A 20,000-nucleotide genomic window follows, 5' to 3' on the forward strand; every position below is an offset into this window, starting at 1 on the left:
CCATTTTACAGAGCCCAAAGGATTAACTTTAAAGCAAACATCTTTGAACTATAAGGCAGCATTTGTGACTGAGAGGTATAAGCGGTGCAGCATTAGAAAACACTTAAGATATTTAAATAAAATAATGCAAGCAGTGGTTTAAGCTATCTGGATGTTTATTTTTTATTATGAATCATCCCCGGGATTATTGTACAATTCACTTGAAAGCCCTATGGAAAGGATGCAATTGTTTCATTTATCCCACGTGTCAATCTTCCCGTGAGTTTTCATTCAGATAAGGTGACTAAACTGGGGAGAGTTGCAGGGAAGGGAGAAGATGTGTGCAAAGGATCGCGCTAATCCTGGCGCTGCTCGTGATGAAATATTTACTTGGCAAACGTGGTGTTTTACCACCAAAACTGATGAGACTTTTTTTTTTTGCCCCATGAGACACTGTTGTAAACCAGATGTGCACCCTTACAAGGCGGGAGGCTCCCTTCCTGGGTCACTCCTGCCATGTGCTGCGGCACCAAGAGTGGCATGATGCCCCAGGAATGCCAGGAGAGTGTAACTGCAACAGAAAATAATAAACCCCGGGCAAATATCCTTTACCTCCTCATCACTTTGCTTTCAAAGTCTTATTCCGGGGAGACAATATTTCTTTGTCCCATGCCTTGGACTTTCCCCTGCCTGCCCTGCCAAATAAATCCAAAGAGTGGGATGGCAGACCCGGCATATTTGCTGTGTGCTATGACTTGAAACGATGTAAATATCAGCCTTAATTCTTAACTGGGCTTCAGAGAAGCCGCCAGGTGTTTGGTACTTGCTGCTTTGGGCAGCAGCATTTCCTTCCCTCGGTCCCCCGCATGGCTCTTACCTTCGATGGCAAGCATAGCTCTTAGCTCCCGGTTCAGCAGTTCGTAGCGCCTTTCTAGGTCATGTTCTTTTTCCCTAGGCAGTTGCAAAAGTTCATCAATATGTTAATTACTAAATCATTAAACACTTAAAAGAACCTTTAACTTACATTGATTTTAGGACTCATAACCGACTTTTCTCTTTAACTTTAAGCTACTCCAAACAAATGATACACAAACTTACAACCTTGCTCAGGTGGCACATTCCGTAACAGGGCCTTTTCATTTTCTGTAATGTCAGCCCTAATTCCATCAGTTTAACTCTATTGTGCTACGGGACGTAATTATTTCATATTCATCCTCGGAGCGGCTGTTGTGGAATGTCCTAAGCATAAAACATTCCCCCGGATCTAATGAACAAATTCCAGCATCAGCCTATTCACCAAGATAATATGACACTGGAAGTATTATCCTATATACATTCTGCCCTAATGAATAATGAAAATTAGACGTGGGATTAGAAAGCTTAAGATTTTTTGAAGGTAGACTCTTCTGTCAAGTTCAGACACGGTAGGAAGTGCGTGAGCACAGGCTCTTCCCGGGGAAGTATGCAGGGATCTACACTAGGTGGCATTCCTGAAAGAACTATCATCAGCCCAAGAGGAGCTGCAGCAGCACGGAAGGCAAAACGCCTCTACAAAGCAGGGTCCTTCCCCTTCCACGCTGCTGCTAGCAAAGAAAGTGTATTTGTCCTTACTGGTCAGTCTGGTGGTATCACCGCACCGTGGCCGATTCAGCGCCGTCCCTTCGGCAGCACAGTGCCGCGGAGCTAGCAAGGTAGCCGGGGTGCCGCAGAGCCTCGCTCGCTCCCCGAACAGCTCTCACCTGTCACATCTGCAGCACAACCACCTCTATCTGAGCATTTCAAAACGTCATTTTGTTCCACTGGTGGGCCCTTGGAAAACCTAACTGTGCTTAATATTTCTTTGATTTTTTTCCTCCCCCCCCCCCCCCCCCCCCCCCCCCCCCCGCCCCAGCTCTGGCTGATCTTGTGCCATTGCATGCTTCTCATTTTCAAGTCTGAAATACGAGAAAAACCACAAAGCATCCATGCTGCTCACTTTTGAGGGAATATTTTTGAGGTCTAACGGGAAGAGAGCAAAAAAGTTGTGCATCTATCTAATGAGTAAGTATTTCCATCAATCAATCAGTCAACCCTTTTGTAAATACATGCGTCCATCCATACTTACAGAAGAGAAAGCTGGTTCATCCGTCTTATTAAGGCGTTCTTCTTATTAACCAGCATGAACCATTCCTGCATCATAGCTTCTTCTTCTTCTGTGTTTCTTCCTGCAATCGAAAGGATGTCATTACTTTGGTGGCAATTCACAAACGGAGCTAAATGCTTCATTGCAGGTTCTGGAGTATTGCTGTCCAGTACCACTGCGCGTTACAAGGTATACTCTCAAAACGGTAAAAACATCATCTGACTGCAAGTCCTGCCACCCAATCCTGCTTGCTCCATAAATAAATCTTTGAAAACAACCACTCTTCAGCGTATTTTTTAGTGTTCTTTATCATGCCGATACTCTGACCTAAATAAGGACCTTTTTGTAAGTACCGTATCTTTTTAAATTCTCCCAAAAGGACTATGCTGTTGCAATGTTCCCAATGAAAAAGCCTTGCTGCTACAAGATGTCTGGTCATCACGGGCTTCCAAACACAAACCCAATCCGTGTGGGCTAGACCCACTCCACCCCTGCAAACCCAGCGTGGTCGGGCCGACGGCAGGGTCACTCGCTGCAGAGGAGATGGCAACCTTGACCCTTGGCCAAGGCGTGGGCACCTGCCCAGCCTCTGCGTTCACGGCTGCTGTTCCAGTCAATGAGCTGGAAAGAGCTGCTCCTCTCCTCTCCTCTCCTCTCCTCAACCCCCCACCAAAGGGAGCACCTGCACAAATGCACATCATTTTGGGGCCCAGGTGCCTAAGGGTCCCCATGTGTGCAGGCACGGACTAGCACCCCCTTTCCCCAGTCCATGTCCATCGCTCCAGGACCCTCCATAGCCTACCCATAGGCAGTGCTATACTCTTCCAGGCTCTGTTAGACTCTGCGTTACCACCTCTGCACCATCAGGCCACAGGGGGAAAGGCAGACAAGCGGCCAGAAGGCTCCCAACCGTCCCTCCCAGCAGCAGGGCTGCTCAGCCCAATTCTGCTCTCGGAGCTGGGGGACTAGAGAAACTTCATCATAGTCCTGCATGACGGCTGCACACCTGTGGTGACCTGCCATTCTCGTATCTCGAGTTCAGACGAGGAGCAAAGATTGTACAGTCCTCACTGAACTGTGAAACTCACACTTCTCTTATGGTTAAAATTAACCTGGGAAGAAACGTGGAGTAGCGGCAAAGGAGTGTGCGCCAGGTCTTCCGAGTACTTCTCCCAGCTTCCACACTGCTTCGCTGAGAAACTGCGGGCAGACCCCCTGAGTTTGTGCCCTATGTGTGATATGGGGATAATCACCCACACTCATTTTCCAGGGGCGCTCCGTGTTAATTCTTTGGGGTTCGTAAAGGGTTTTCACATCCGCGATGCAAGGCACTGTGCGCTCGGGGAAGCTATCTCACCAACTCAGACCACAGGCTCCCTAGTTGCAGAGAGGGCAATTTCCAGCACCAGAAGCTGGAAAGACACCAGAAAAAACATTGTTTTTGCTCTAAAAGAAAGCTTTCAATTTCTGGATGGGAGCATCTGAAATGCTTGCAGGTAGGTGCCTGCCACACGCACCCTCCCAGCCCAGCGCGGCGGTGGTGTGCAAGCCCTGATCTGCTCAGGGAATCGCCTCCTCACCTGGCTATGACCCTGCTGTGTGCCAGGGGAGGCTGCCCGCCCCCTCCAAATGGTTCTGTCCCCCCCCCTACAGCCTGTGGGGTCGGTGCAGCCGCACGAGGGAAGGACAAGGGGGTGAGCAGGGATGTGGGTCAGCTGGGGCAGAGCTGACGGACCCCCACAGTAAGAAAAAGTTTTGCCATCTGGCATGCTCTTCTTTCTGATGTGAGACATCCCCCCAGATCCAGTCACCACCCTGGGAAGCTCCTGGCTGGTGAAACTGTTCCTGGACGGGTGATTTTCAGATACCCGATTTGCTAGCTGAGAGATGGAGAGGGCAGAGCATCCCAAAGGGGGGGGGGGTGGCCCCACAGCCCTTTTCCGAGCAGAAGCAGCAGGGTCCGGCTCCCGGACAATGGAGCGTTGAAGGAAGAAATTTGTCATGTAGAAATGCTCTCCGCCGAGACCTCCGCTTCTGGTTTTGTGCAGAAAATATTACACCGCGGCATTTGACAATATTGTTCTGCGCTCCTCCAAAGAGGATTAAAACTTATAGGTGTACTTTGCTGTTAAGTTACAGATCAAAGGCACTGCTGTATTGGTCCATCTAACAGAGTTTGCTTTTAGGAGCAGATGACAATCAATACTAGCAACCTTTTGTTGAAAATGCACCAAGTAGCTGAAATTTATTTAGAGGAGAGGGCAAGGAAAAGGGGGCAGATTGCTGTTTTGTCCTTGCAAAATGACCAGTCTGTTCTGTGACACGTGAGATTTTTTCCACCAGCAGTGTGGCAAAGTCCTCACGCCCAGACATACGTGGGGCTATAGTAACATTTTAATCAATTTATGACACTAGATTTGTTGGGTTTGGGGTGGTCTGGGATCTCGGGCTAAAAGGCGCCATTCTAAGTGCAAGCTCTCATTGCATTTCATTTTGCAAGCCTTGAAAAAGAAATGGGAGACAGAAATGTTTCAAAGGAGTTTGACTCAAAGGCGGATCCGAACTTGAATTTCATGCCACGCAATCTCAGGGTAAGGGTGTAAAAACCCGAAGGTACAAACTTCTTTCTATTAATGCATTCCTCCTAAATAAAGTTAGTTGCAATGTACAATGAGCAAAGACCTAGGTAACGCTTGGAGCTGTCGCGTCCGATCTGAACAGGTGTCTATTTTGATATTTCTGCGCTGACACCAAAGCACATGCAACATCCATAGAATAGGCTGGTTTAAAAGTGAGTTAACAAAGTCTTGATTGTTTTTACAGAATTTTTAATCTGTTTTTGTATTCGCTTTGGACCCATGTGATGCCCTGACACCAGTCATGTGATATCGGCTGCGATAGGCACAAATCCCCAGGCAGCAACAAAAGAAGAAAGAGTAAAAAAGAAAAAGCTGAGAAAAAGCTTGCAATTTGGAAAAAGGCCAATTGTACCCTGGCGAAGGCCTTTTTGATCAGTGAAATGACACATGTGTGCAATATTAATAGCAGTTGATGCTGATATTTTATTTGTTGACCATCAGCTTTTAAATTCTTGTGCACAGAGCTGAAAAAGATTCTTCCCAGGCAAGCAAAATAAAGATGAACTCCTGTATATAAGAAATTTAAATAACTCTTTTCAGCAAATACACTACCATTACAGCACTACTCCCCCCGCCCCTTGGTGGATGCACGCAAAACACTTTCAACAAAGAAAACCTGAGTGTGGTTACTGCAGCAATATTGCGAGCTAAACTCACGTTTACAATTTCTAAGTAAAAATTTAGGAAAAGCCTTTTCTTCAACAGCTTCACTCTGTAAAACCCTGCTGCTGCTGGTGTTTTTGTTTCCATTTTCCAAGTGTAAAACAAGTATTTAATTGACTTGCTAGAAACGCTCGAAAATTTAAATTGGGAAAGTATTTGTGTTGTTCTCGGGGAAAAAAAAATACTGTAGATTATTTAAATGAGACGAAAAACATGTTTGAGAACAAACTGATCCCACGCATGCAACCCCCTTATCTGAGCCAGTACAAGATGATGAAAATCTGTAAATAGCCCACAGATCTTAAACTTAAATTTTTTTCCATAATACATGCATTACACTATTGTTTTAGATAAAAAAACAACAACAACAACAACAAAACCCTTTTAAAGCTAGTAAGTTGGACCATTACAAATTAATCCTGACTTTAATAACTGGTTAAAGACCCCTTCAGCTTTATAAGTAACAAAAAATATTAAAGCCTGTGATCACAGCGAGCTTTTCTCATTTCTCCTCTAACCATTTGTTATTTAATCCAATACTAGTAATCCAATTTGTCCATCAGACTTTTAAAGGGCAGAATGCAACTTCCCCAGCTTAGACACTTTTCAAAGTACAATATATTTTTCAAATGAATGCTGGATGTTTCATTTTTTCCCCAACTGTTCCTAGCTCTAATGTATGAGGAAAAAAAGAACAAGATGAACATTGTTCGTACTGATTAAGTAAGAGCTCATTAAAGAGCTGTCAGTGCCGTACTTTGAATATGCATGAAGCATATAATCAGATCTAGTACCGTCACTAGAGGAGAATACGGTAAGTACAAAGGATTGATTTAATTACTTAGAGTGGGCTGTGGTGGTAAAGCAGTCTTGTTAGCGCAAAAAGAAAAGGAGGTTGTATTCTGGCATGGTTAGGGGAAAAAGGCAGTTTTAGCTTCTGCCACAATACCTAATCTCAGGATAAAGCACTTTACATTGTAGCTTAAAATGAAGACTGTCAGTTTTCTAAAAAGACCAGAATTCATCTTATCTTGTTTAACCTCATCTGGTTAACTATCTAGCAGAACATATTTATTCTCTTTAACACGTAATTATGCTTATACCTTTTTATCCTATAGTTCAATAATGACTTCTGAAAACAGTCTTCAAATAGGAGCGGGTAGTGCCACAAACATCATATGCATGCGGAACGCTCGGTGAGAGATTTGAAAAATGCAGAGCCAGAAACTAAGACGAAACAGTAAGTACACACGCCTTTATGCAAAAAGACAATACAACTTTTAATGTCAGACTTCATGATTAGCTAGGTTCTGAGGAGGATTCTGGCAGGGTTTCTCTAATTTATTTTCTCTTCCCCCCTCCTTCTTTCTGCTTTCCCCCTCCTCTTTTATTTTCCCTTTTTTTTCTCCCCCCCCCCCCCCCTTTTTTTTTTTTTATTCAATTCATTCTTATTTTAAGAATAAATCCTCTAGGAATCCAGGGGAATTCTCTCACATCAACTCTCAGTGCCATTTTCTAATTTCATTGTCTGGCTTGAGTGGTGCAGGATCCGTGCTCTATTCTTCCCTTCACTTGACATCTACCAGAGCCTCCTCAGCGATTAGGAACGAGCCCAACACCAGCCTGGAACAGCACAAGCCGCTACAGAAACTCCTACTGGCTCCTGAGCTGCGATTCTGCGCTGTAATAGCTCCTGACACGATTCAATCCAGGCTCCAGGGTAAAGTTTGGTGATTTTTGTCCCTGTCGGACAAATTTTAGCAACAGCCAAAATAACGATAGCCAGAATTTTAATGCTAGCAAAAAAACCCAAAACCAAACTCCACCCCAAAGTCCTTTCTTTTCTCCCGTGGGTCGTCACACATATTAAAATATCATTTTCCTGACTCTTATTCAAAATCAGCGTGAACCCATTTTCATCTACAACACTCAAGAATTACAAGCATATTTATAAGTTACTGTTTTTTGAGAACAACACATGCAACTAGCTTATTTTGGCACTGCACAGCTTCCAGGCAGTCTTTTCAGAATACCTTTTCCTTCACATTCTTCAGGATTTACAAATGGATTTTTGTTTACACTGTAAGCTAATTGTTTGGTAAATATTTAAATAAGAAGCATCTTGACAAATGTCTCTTGTGAATCAATTTGAAAAAACAATTTCTTCCCTCCCCCCCCTTTCCTGCTAAAAATACTCGCACCCCTTTTGCTCAGCCAGCTCAGCCCGTATATGTACCATTAGACCCATTATTTTTAAGCCACTTGGGCAGCTCGTCATTAGATAAACCCAATATGGATTAACATAGCAAACCTGTACATTGCTAAGAAAACAGAGAAGAAAGTGCTACGAAATACTGTGAATACCACTTGAAAGGAAGAAAAAGCAGCAACATGCAGGGACAAGATTAGTTTGCAGTGTAAATGGATGAACACAGTAACTCCTCTACACTTTATGCCATCGTAAATCTGTCAAGATAAGCCAATAGATTAATATTTTTTAAAAAATCCTTAAATGTAAATGTATTTAGCTGTTGTGCAAAAATGAATTACAACCTGCGGAAGATAAATAATAAAGGATTTCTATCAGCATCCCCAACCAGCCCGTTCAATCTGGCAAGAAATAGCAGGTTTACAGAAACAGCTTGGTATGCCATCTGAAGCAGTAATTGTTTTTAAATTTTATTTGCACTGTGTGTAGTGTGTGTGCCATGGTGTCATGGATAAACACAGAAACCTCCCCATGTCTCCCCATTTACCTCAACAGAACTACATGAAAAACAACCTACTTAAGACAGAGCCCATTCTTCACCCATTTGCTGATGTTTACACACAGTTTTAAAACAGAATAGAAGCCGCTTTCTTCACTCGGCACACTTGGGTGAAGAGGCCAGCGGGGGAACGGCAGCGCCCGTGGAGCCAAGCGCGGCAGGGACGGCCAGGACAGGCAGCCCTGCTCCCCCCCGGGCTGCCAGCGAGGTGGCCACCGAGCCCCACCAGCAAATTCCACAAATTTAATGGGAAGGCCCTCCGAGAGCGGACACCACCACCTTTATTTGCCTGCTGAAAAAAACCCTGTTGCGCTCACCCAGTCGTGGGGATGAGTTTTTACGAGTTTCTGTATTAGGAGCAGGCAGACGGATCGGCTTGTTTACCTGAAGGAGAACATGAATAGCAAATAAAGAATAGGTCTAGGATGTGTCTCGTCTTGTCTGGGAAGAACCTGGGGAAATTCACTGAAATTGAAGGTGGTGTGTTTAAAACCGATAAAAAGAATGATCTTTCCTCAAAGCCTCGTCATTTACCAGTAGAACTCGTCGCCACGAGGCAATGTTGAAACTAAGAGCTCAGCAAGAATTAAAACCGGGTTGAATGTTGAATATGGAAAGGCAAAGCTGTAGCAATAAATATTCAAACAAACAAAAAACCACGGGAGGTAGGAATTGGATCCTCCTGCTTTAGGACAAGAGCTAACCTTTAATTGTTCCAGGTTAGATGCCATGTTCCCTGGGGCAGGCAAGCCGCCAGCTGCCCCCGCACAGCTTCTTGCCCCTGCCTGGGTGTCACCTGTCCCCGTCCCTCCACGGGCCAGCGTCCCGCGCCCACCGCGGGGCTGATGGGCTGCGGCAACCACGGCTTTGCCACAGGCAGCACGGGCAGCGCCGGGGGCTGCAGCTGACCAGCCTCACATCGCTAACGCTGGCTGATGGGAGGTCCCGCACCCGCCGCAGTCGATGGCAGGCTTCCCACCGATCGAACAGTCTTCTCACCTTGCTCACTGCAAACAGCTTATGTGCTGGCGAGCTCTTGGGTTTAATGCAAGTTACTGAGTTTAACGAACACCTAAGCAGAAAGGCCTATGTTCACAACAGATATTCCTCGTAAAGGGGACTTACAGGAGACCCACCGCCCAACGTGCCCAACGCAACCAAAAGCTACGGTGGGGATTTTTAAACAGCTAGCGATCCACAATTCTGCACCAAGAAAAACTGAGGCATCCCAAAAAGAGACCTATTTTCTGCAAAATCACCCTCCTCTTCTTCCAGAGGACCACCTTTGATGGAAAAGCTCAGAGTTTTGGTTAAGATGATTCTTCAAAATTCTCAGCATCCAATCGGAGCCAGCACCCAACAGTGGGAACGGGTGGGCTGCTCCACCCTGAGCCTCAAGCCTCCCACCTCAGATCGCCATGCCCAGCTTCCTACCGGAGTACTTCTTCCTTTCGCCAACCTAGGACCTCCTTGGTTATTCAAAAGTCACCAAAACCAAACCAGAAGAGCCACCAAGAGATAAACAGGACAGGACCGTTGTTTAGATGATGCTGCAGAAAAGCTAGCTAGCAGATGAAGCCCTGGCACAATCTTCCAACTCTCTGAACCGGATGGGAAAACGCTCAAGGAACATTAGACAGGCAAGTCCATGGCCACTAACTTGCTGTCTGAGAGCAGTTGAGAAGGAGACATTGATGCCCACACAATGGAGGCTCACAAAGGTGGGTACCGACTGCCAAGAATCTGCCAGGCAGCGCTGCATTGCAGCGCCGTGGCTGGCCATCCCAGCCCCCTGAAACACTGCAACCCTAACGAACCGGAGCCGCCACCAAGGGCATGCCCTCATCACATGCACACATCAAACTAGCTTAATATCAAGCAGGAAACTTGTAATTTCTTTGGTTTCTGAAACATAATAAATCAGAGAGGCTATGTGAAATGTCGAGAGCTGTGTAAGCAGCAGGTCAGGGTTCTGACCACATCTCGGCATGTGCGAGGATTTGTTCTACCTGGAGCGGGGCTGACTCATGGGAAGACAAACATCTTGGCCTGCAGTCCTGGCAACCTGAAATTACCACAGGACCAAAACATCCACAAAAGACAAATGGCCTGGAAGGCTGCTGATTTCCTCGACAGGATGAGTCAACACAGCAGTAGCCACGAGAAAATAACAGAAAATCAACAGAAGTAGAATGCCTGGGCTTGGTAAAGATTATGAATGTATTTTAAATGTGGGACCATCAATCCAGACCAAGAAAACACACAGTTTGTGGCCCCAAATTCAGCCAACAAGAGGTGAAGTTCAGCTGAAACATCTGCAGAGATTCCTGCAAGGAAGAGACGGATCCCAGCACCGCGCAGCACCAGTGCGTGTCCTCCGTCACCCTCTGCTATTCTTTGTACACACATTTCCTGACGGAGCAGCACTTCAGGGGAAGCGTGGGCTTGGGAGAAGCATACCTCCAACCTTGGCTGGCCGCACAGGAAACACACACCGTTAGCCGAGAGACTCAAACCTTGGAAGCTGTGGGAAAACCAGCAGTTCATGCCTGGAAATCCACCAGGAAGGGTGGTCTGGCAGGTGAACTGTTTTGCTTGCAGGTCGGCGAGTAGAGCTGGGTACTTGGTTATGAGTGGCAGCAATTTCTTTACAGCTTGTAACTACTCCTTACATCACTGCCAGTTTACTTGGCAAGTGATGGCTGGGTAAGATTCTGGAGTGAGAGGCCAGTTACCCTGGAAGTGGTGGGACTGTGCTCTACGAGGCAGTGTGTTAGCCCGTTTTTACCAAATGTTGTCTTACCCCCTCCACAACATATTCTCACAGTGCTGGGAAGGGGCACTGGCCAGTACAACATGACTTCTTGAATGCGCAGGGCCAAGCTGAGCCCAGGCAGGTGCCTGCAGCGAGGCGATGGACGTCACCCTGTACCGGTGTCAGTGAAGGCGCCTGCTCCTACCGGGGCTGGCAGGTTTGCGCTCCAGGGATCCAAAGCTTCCCAGGGCTAACGGGGCAACTTCAGCTGGGTTCAGGTGTCCTGGGGCACTGCTGTTTCCCGTTTGGACAGAAAATGTGTTTTCGGTGGTAAAGGGGAGAAAACAGAGAAAAAACAACGGGGGTCTCTGCAGGCTGCAGCGGCACCGTGGGCTAGCAGCCCCGGCGTGACCGGAGCGCCTCGCTCCTCACCTTCTCCTTGCGGGCAGGCACTGATCGCCGAGAAAGCCAACTTCCAGGCATAAAGCCAAAGACTGTGCCTACTACATGAAAGAGCATTTATACTGCAATACCACAGAGAAAGATGGAAATCAGTTAAAAGAAGCAAGTGTCTGCTGGGTCTTGCAAGACTTTTGGAAGGCTCGCAAGCCTATTCATAGTGCCTAGGGCTCTCCCAGAGTAGCCTCCTGCTACGCAGGCAACGCTGCGCTCGGGCTCCCCTTCACACTGGCTTCAAGCACTTTGTTGACAGGTTCTTTTAAGGCAATGATGAGGCTACAAGCCAGGGAAGTGTGCGGAGAGGCGGCTGACTTACCGTGCGCTCCTTCCAGCCAGTGGCAATTCTGTCTTACTTCGAGAAAAAAAAAAAATGGTCATTGTTTCCGCTGAGCTGCTTTAATGATTTAATGAAGTTGGCTTGGGAAGGCTGAACACGCACACATGCTGCCCATGTCTGGCCTTGGAAAGGTCTCCTGGGAACGTCTGCCTACCTACACGCAGATCTAAGGCTGTAAAGACATGGCGAATTACAGTCAGAAGTGTGAACCCCCGAGTTTGCCGTGGTGCATTCGTTTTGCAGAAGCTCCACAGCTGCAGAAATGCCAGGTATTTGGAAAAGCGTGGCCAGACGGTCTCCCTTTACCAAAAGCAAGTCAAGACTGCTTCACAGGAACTGCTAATGGGAGGAGATGGAGACTGGAGAGGAAAGAGCTTGCCAGTAAGAGAGTGTGGAGGCACCAGGATGGAAACTGGAGCAAGGCTGACAAGCCTCAAGAAGTTCACGTATGAATGACCTGGACCCTGAAGACTCCTGTCAGGAGAACCGCTTCCTAGGTGCCGGTTTATTTGCATTAACCAATTCTCACGAACACCCCCGCCCTGCACAGATTCCGTGCTAGCAGGCATCCCTACGGAACGCCACCGGCCGCAGCGGCATGCAGGGCGGTCAGATCGCACTTGGATGCAACGCAGGGGCGCAGTCACTGTGTTGTAAGCAGGACATCCACCATAACGTCATTGCACTTCTTCCACCCGGGGCTTTGGTAGTTGCCAAAACCGCCATGACTATAACCCTGGCGGCAAGTCAACGTTCCTGAACACCGGGCAGAGGAGCATCTCATTGAGTGCTTTATAATATTGCTTTGCCTCAAAAAAGAAGAAAAAAAAAGGCAGTAACTACCAATGCATATTTTTGTGAATGGTTATCATGTTACAGTAAAAATCGCTAATTCTTATGCTCGTGTCAAAACCTTTTCTCTTGTCCAGCACAAACCGCTGTTGGTGACACCCCTCTGGCCTCCCAACCGTTCCGCGTTCCCCACAGGGAGTGCTCGCAAACTGGCAGCAGCAAAACCCAAACCAGCGTCACACACGTTCATTCACAGGCTCAGAATTTTTTGGAAATGCTTTCACTCCCTGTTTATGCTAAATGCAAAAAGGTAAGCGGTAAAGATGATGTTTGCAGTGATACTGTTACATTTTCTGCTGCTGCCAGACCGTCCGCCCGCTCGCTGCGCTTCGTGCGCATCTTGGTCTTGCTCAGCCCTGCTGGACATCCCTCCACCACCCTGTGGTTTGGCAGGTTCCCAGCTCACCTGAGGTTAACCGTGCTGAGCCAGGCAGAACAGCAGGGCAGGAGAGCAGGGCTGGCAAACCGCTATAAAACTGACGGTGTTATTAATTCATTCTTTCTGATTTAGGCGAGATACGGAAATATGAAAAGACCATGATGATTTTTTCTCCTTACGTATACACACCGGTATTTTTCACACTGGCTGCTTGCGAGCCTGAAGACGGTAACGAAACCAATTTTTACATGGAGTTCATCTCTCAGGCAAAACTGAACATTCATCATTTTCCTCCCCAAGCCCTGACACGGGTGAATACAAAAATGCATTTGCTTTTGAGAATCCCAAGGAGAATTATCAATTCAATTGTTTTTAAAAGACAAAATCTGGCTTAGGCAGAGGGATGCCTCCTCCTAGCCTAGCCCTCCCTCCGCTAGTGCGGATTCGTATTGCAGACTGGACGACTCCAGCAAGAAGCATTCGAGACGGTATAATACAGACTGGTAAATACAGCCCGATAATCAGGTTTGTGAAGGTGCAGAGCATATAAGGGATTTATTTTTGATAGTGAATCTATACACATATACATCATCAGGCCCCCATTGAGAAGCAGACCACTCCAAGTGATTAATACAGCTAAAGGGGGCAGATAAGAGATCAATGACAAAAATCACCTGGTAACAAAAAAAAAAAAAAAAAAAAGAGGAAAAAAGTAAAAGGTGTTGCATTAAAAGGGATTTTACTTTGCATGCAAAACAATACCAAGAAACCTGTATTTTAGCACTTGTACTCAACAAGCACTCCAAAGTATGCTGGGATGAGAACAGAAACCCATCCTTTCTAATAATCTTGCGACAAAAGCTAAAAGACATCATCCTATTAACTAGTGATCTCAACTGCTAATGCAGAGTACTTCCTGGTGCCTTTCATGTAGAATGCCGCTATTAAAAAACCACTAAACATTCACTGTGAACAACACAGAATCATTCATCTTTTATCAGCATCTCTTGTTAGAGTAGTATGAGAGGGGCTGAAGGTGTCATTGATATTATAGAGTGGAAATTAATCAGAAATTTTTCTCATATTTTCCTCATCACACTCATTTACTTTTGTACAAATTTCCCCCTGCTAAAAAGTTCATACCCAGCCCCCTGTTGTACGCTTTTAAGTTGAGAATATTCAACGAGTGCGTCAACTGAAAGGCACCAGGTCCTAACACAAAAAGCATTCAAAATTCTCATTTAGTTGTCTTTATTTTGCTAGCGCCATGTGGTCCTTGAAGATGTAGAAAACACGGGAAGCCGAGTAAAGATCAGAGCAAGCTCATTAGCATTCTGACAAAATTGGAGTGGTGGAGATGTATAGTTTGCCTAGTTTGTCGTTTTGAAAGCTACCGGTGGTAAGCTTTCTATTTCATTGTGCTTTTGTCTTTTTTGGGGGTTTTCAGCGCAGCGGGGTGGTTGTTAGCCTGGGTTTCACAGTGCATTGTGGGAACCTCGCCTGCGCATTCAGCCTATATAGTATCATTTGAGTTCAAGTCAAAAAGTTTTTTTTTCCCCCCTTCTTTATTTCATAATCACCTATGCTAATGCATAATTGTCATCTGGCTGTCAAAACCCATCCTGCCCGGAACCTGGTTTATAAAGTTAAAAAAGAAAAAAAAAAAAAAAAGGAACAAACCCCCCGAATAAAGTGAGCTGTATTTAAAAATAAAACCTTTGAAATGTGTTGCTAATTTTCTTCAAAAGACAAGATAAGGAGAAATTAATTTAAATTCCACTGTTTACAACAAACTAGAAATGAATTTAAGACAGATCCAGTTGATTAGAATTCAAAAGAGACTCTTTCACCATATAAGATCCCCAATTCTATTTCAGAGGCTCTTGAAGGAAAGATGGGTTTATGCTCCAGAATTATGTAAATAATGAACTACCTCTTAGAAGACCTAAAGAAGTTATTACTCTGGTCATTTGATTTATATTTTTTTTAGATATTTTTTTTTTAAACATAAGGCTCACTTTGAAGGGCTAAAAGGGCTACATTAATGCTGCGATTCGACATGAACGTTTCCAAGTTGCAATGAAATGGATAAAGGTCTTTTTCGATGAATTTATCTGCTAAATCCTTGTGGTTGCCCTCCTATCTCGGATGATGACCCAAAAGAATGTCAACAGCTCATTTCCCAGAGAGCTGGGAAGAGTCACTGCGCGGGCCATAATCTGCACGCTCTCAAAGAGCCGTTTCAAACATTACATTTCACAAGCTGTTTAAAGAGATTTTTTTTTCCCTCCCTCTCATCTCCACTATCCTACCAGTACTTTGGACATCAGTGCCTGAGAAACAAGGGCTCTAACAAAGTTGAAACGTGACTTTTTATATATTGTGTTGGCGGGTCGTACATACGTGTGCCCGTGCCACCCGCGCACCCCGCCGCCACCAGCACCCATGGGCTACCGTGCGCCCCGCCACCACCCATGGGCTCCCCACGCTACGTTCCAGCCGCATGGCAGGAGCAAGGCAATGCTAAGCATCAGAACACATTAAGTCACTCCTAATTTACTCACTGGGTTTTTCTAATGTAATGTGTGTCAGGCTGCCAAAATCACAGATATCCCTTTAGTAGGAAAGGATAAAACCCAGCCTGAAAGGAGTTACAATGGTCGGGTCTTGGATACAGTAAATTTTACAATGGAGTGGGGATTAAAGATTTACTTACTTAGTAAGGGGGAAAGGATAAACAAATACTAAGAGAAAGAGCTGCTTTATAGAAAACCCTCAAAATTGTTTCTTTTTGTTATGCGCCTGGATAACATCATTATCATTATCATCAAAACAGCCTTGGAGCTGCAGCCTCTGATGGTCCAGAGGAGCAAACAGTCCAGCCAAAAAGGGAACACCGGTCCTTCAAACCAACAAACCAGTACAAGCAGGTAAGTGCTGGGGAACAGGCAGCTCCGAGGTACCCCTGCAGCCCTGCGGACTGCCAGGTCTAAAATTTTCCATCCCATTTAAAATCCAATCTCGCTCTGCGTTGCAACGTCGAAGCTATACGTGAAGAACTGTATTCCCTCCCCAACTAAAAACAGCCCCCCAGGCCTGAGAACTAAATAGCACGTGTTATTTTAAGCTTAACAAAAGGCAGAATTTTGCCAGCTCTGAGATGCCACCTTAATTTCAAATCTGCGTTTAATCGCTCAGTTCCTTTTCACTCAGGTTCCAGCTCCCAGCAGAGGCAAATAACCTGGAGACTGTTATCCGTACAACAGTAAAGGCGACCGAATTATTTTCTATACTTTGCAACGTGCTTATAGCTGCAAAATTATTTATCTCCTTCACTGCATTCTACTACGAAAGTTTCCTCCAGAAGAATCGCCGGGACCAGCCATATCAAATTAGAGGGCACTCAGGAGTGTCTAAGTCCAGCTTTAAAACAAATATCATAACAATTACTTAGCCATATGGAAAATAGGGTATGTCTTTCCTGAAAGCTTTTATACATTTTCTATCTCAAATTTCAACTTCATTAGAAACTATTTCTGACTAGCAAGCTGCAAGATTGCTAAATATCTAACTGTTAACTCACCATGAAGAAAGAGACTCTTTTGAATGGCAGAACTTTTCCAAGATGCAAATGAACAATAATCTAATTTTGAGAGTAAATTAACTGAAGGATTCATTTTAATATGTTTCAAAGTCTCTGAAATTAAGTGGCAGTTGCAACCTATGCACCACACAGGCATTCGTGCGCTCACGCACCCCCGCTAACCCAGCACCCCCGCGACACCCAGCTCCCATCTTTAGAAGGGCTCACATTGTACTTATGTTTAGGTTCCTACGACTTAAAGGCCAGATGTTTCACAAATGACCAACAATTGGAGGTTAGAATAAATTAATGACTGATTTCTGAGCTTTGATGGAATTAAGCATACTTCTTTTCTCAAATGTGCCATGTGAATGTTCGCCCGTTAAATTTTTTTCCCTTTCCCCCCCCCCCCCTTTTTTTTTTTTTTTTGACAAGTGAGGCCACCCAGCAGAAAACAACTGATGCAAAACCCAGGAGTAATCCCTCTGTTTAGTTCAACACTGTGGTTAGCCTTAACACTGCCTCTATTATCCAATGGATTTAGAGAAACTTTCATTTATTTGTTGGCCTCAGTCTTCTAACTCTGTTGCCTCCTTTAAAGGACCCCGGACCATTCCTATGTAAATACATTTGCATAGGGCCACAAAGACACTTTCTGGGACTGGGATTAAACTTGCAGAACTACATAGCTGTGCTGCACATATTTGTGATCTTCACGTAAGTACTTTCACAAATACATACGAGTAAATGAAGCTGGTGTCGACTGGCTGCAGGAGCACCTGGAGTTTAAAAGCAACGCTCGGTCACAAGCCCCGTACCACAGCCCCGGACGCTGCGACCACTGGCAGACACAGCACCCACGCGGGGAATTACAGCATACACAACGCACAAAAAGCCCATTTCATTTAGGAGCTCTTAGGATCGGCACTTTATTTGCTGCAAAATGTCATCTTCTCTCCTAACCTGTTCCTGTTCCGGCAGGACAACAGGATCCCTCTCGTAAAAGTGATGATTCATCGCTACTTGGGCTTTCACTCCGCTGTTGTTCTTGCTGCCTCTGTTTATAAAGAGTGCCCGGGGTATAATACATTATTATATACTGTACACAATACGGCCTTCTTGCAGCCAATTCAAATATAAAGCTTTGCATCCAGTGAGTCTATTAGGAAACAGCACCAGGATTAATCCCTGCAAATACCACCCTTAAAAAATGCTGGTGGACAGTCTGGGCAGTTTCCCACATCCAGAACGCCAATACCTTCAAGGTCCATGTTCTGCGAGACAGGCACGATGGACCTAAAGTACATACTAAGGACTGGTTTTGTAATTTCACTGGCACTGATGGCTGTGGGCCAGGAATTGCAATTGAATCTATTCTTTTGGTATGCATTTAAGGAGATAACACCTACTTCCAGGGGCTCGGTGAACACAGACATCCACTCCCTTGCTGGGCAAGACGGTCTGTTTTAATCCAGTTAAAAAAGCTAAAAAAAAAAAAAAGTTAAAAATCACGTTCTGGCGTTGTTCAAGTCCACTGCTACAACGATTAAAAAAAAAGGTGCCAAACACATGAAACTTAGTGGTACACAAACCCACGCTACCCACTGGGCCATGGCTCGCCGCCCTGGCAGCACCTTGATGAAGACACTGGCACAAATCAGAGCCCAGTTCTGATTTACACTCTTTCTCCCTCACTCCTGACTACAGGCAAGCCTCTGCCGCCCAGTAAATACCACATACACACCCAGTTTCTCTCCTTGGACTAAGCACATCAATACAAAAGCAAATGAACTACCAAAGTGCCCTAATTAACAATTTTGCAAGTGAATGCAGACATCAGTGCCACACTGCAGCCATTAAAGTCTATTCCTTGCCATATCTGTTTCTGTTAACATTTCAATAGACCAATTAAATGACCTTTCCCCCCCCTCAAACTCAATTAAGCTATTTGAACATCAATTGATAACTTACCATGTATTTATGCAAAATGTGCAAGCAAGAGATTCATTTTTTTCAATCCTAATGATGTTTTGAAGAAGAGAAAACTATCTGAGCTATCCTGTCCTGGTATTCCATGGGGAGGGGGCCGGGGATGGGCTTGGCTCTCAGGGGAGCCGGTGGGCACGCTGGCACTGTGGAGGAAGCAGGTGTGCGGCAGATCTCCCCCCGTGCCATGTGGTCCCCACCAGGCAGCTGCCCTGGGGGGGCAGGGGGGAGTGCAGCCATCGCTTTCAGCTGGCTGGAGCGTCACACCGCTGGGTCACAGCCAGCACACTGGTAGGTGGCACAGGGTCACATCGGCCAACTTGGAGATACCCAGAACTGGTTCGCCCCCCTCTCTTTTTTTCTTTCTTTTTTTTGCCTTGAGTGCGCACATGGGCTCTGTAGCGAGGAGGCACTGGGCGCACACCTCTCCCAGGGTGCAGGGCAGGTACCACGTTGGCTTCAGCTGCTGCCCCTGCTAAAAGGAGGTGATCTGCTGCCATCTGCACACACACCCCCCCACCCCCCCGAGAGGCTCCAGGCACCATGAATATCTGTCACAAATTCAGGGGACTTGAGCGGAAGGAGCAAGAGCAACACTGGCAATTCTTTGCTCATGTTAAAGGCTAGATAAGGGTCAGTGTCTCCTCTTTGAGAGCTGCCCTTTGCTTCCCAGCCAGGTAAACAGTTCCCCCCGGGGTGTGTAGATAGGGACTGAAAGCAGGGGAACTTATTTAAAAGAAGACCACCTCAATCTAGGCCAGAGGCATTTTGCTGCTGCTGCCGAGACTAATTTAGGTGAGAAATTTAAATTTGTTGGCTTCAAGAGTAAAGAGGATGATGACAAATCTTCCAGGAAAAATATTTGTTTAGGTCACTCAGAAGAAAGCTTTGTAAGCACCTATTACCTCCCAGCAGACTTTTTTTTAGCTCCAAAAAACTGCTCTAATTTTAAACTAAGAAGAAATCAAGCAGAAAGCACAGAAGTGGAGGGGAGGAAGGTATCAATTGTTTAGACTTCCCTATGTCTAAAAAAAAAAAAAAAGTTAGCAATCTTTCTTAAATTAAAAAAAATATAAATAAATAGAAACCAAGCTAAAAAACCTACCCCAGATCTTTTTCAGAATTCTTTGAAGATGGGTAGGAGAGAAAATGAAGATCCAATTCTAACAATTCTATTTGAAGTTTTAGTTTGAATCCCTTAAGAAAAAAAAAATTCTAGTGGCACCCTGGGATAGTTCAACAAAGGCCTGGTTTCTGGGAAAAAAGCATTGTCCCTTTCAGAATGTTAATCTGGTATATCACTTGCTACTACACCCCAGCATGTACTTTTGCTCATATCGACAATTAAAAGAATACATTTATTAAATAGTCTTATCACTGGATGTTATAGCTTGTAATTCATGCTAACTAGATAACCAAAGTAAATTTTATTTAAATTCTCATTTCTTTGTGAAACTTTGTAGATGGTGCATATCTCA

The 20,000-nt window shown here is 45.3% G+C and overlaps 1 protein-coding gene across 13 annotated transcripts in view; it reads right to left on the minus strand.

The window, feature by feature from the left end:
* Positions 1-22: 22 nt before the first annotated feature.
* The window catches only part of EHBP1 (EH domain binding protein 1), a 219,728-nt gene continuing 199,750 nt past the window's right edge, over positions 23-20,000 (minus strand). For 3 of the 13 annotated variants that reach the window (XM_056342895.1, XM_056342901.1, XM_056342900.1), the window contains 4 exons: positions 17,946-18,020; positions 2,084-2,183; positions 857-930; positions 23-674 (listed from right to left, as the gene is read on the minus strand). In XM_056342895.1, the coding sequence (XP_056198870.1) occupies positions 610-674; positions 857-930; positions 2,084-2,183; positions 17,946-18,020 (314 nt within the window). In that variant the 3' untranslated portion in view covers positions 23-609. The remainder of the gene's footprint in view (positions 675-856; positions 931-2,083; positions 2,184-17,945; positions 18,021-20,000) is intronic. The other 10 variants (XM_056342906.1, XM_056342897.1, XM_056342905.1 and 7 more) reach the window with 8 other exon arrangements.

This window comes from Falco biarmicus, chromosome 6, assembly GCF_023638135.1.
Source record: "Falco biarmicus isolate bFalBia1 chromosome 6, bFalBia1.pri, whole genome shotgun sequence".
NCBI classification, from domain to species: Eukaryota; Metazoa; Chordata; class Aves; order Falconiformes; family Falconidae; genus Falco; species Falco biarmicus.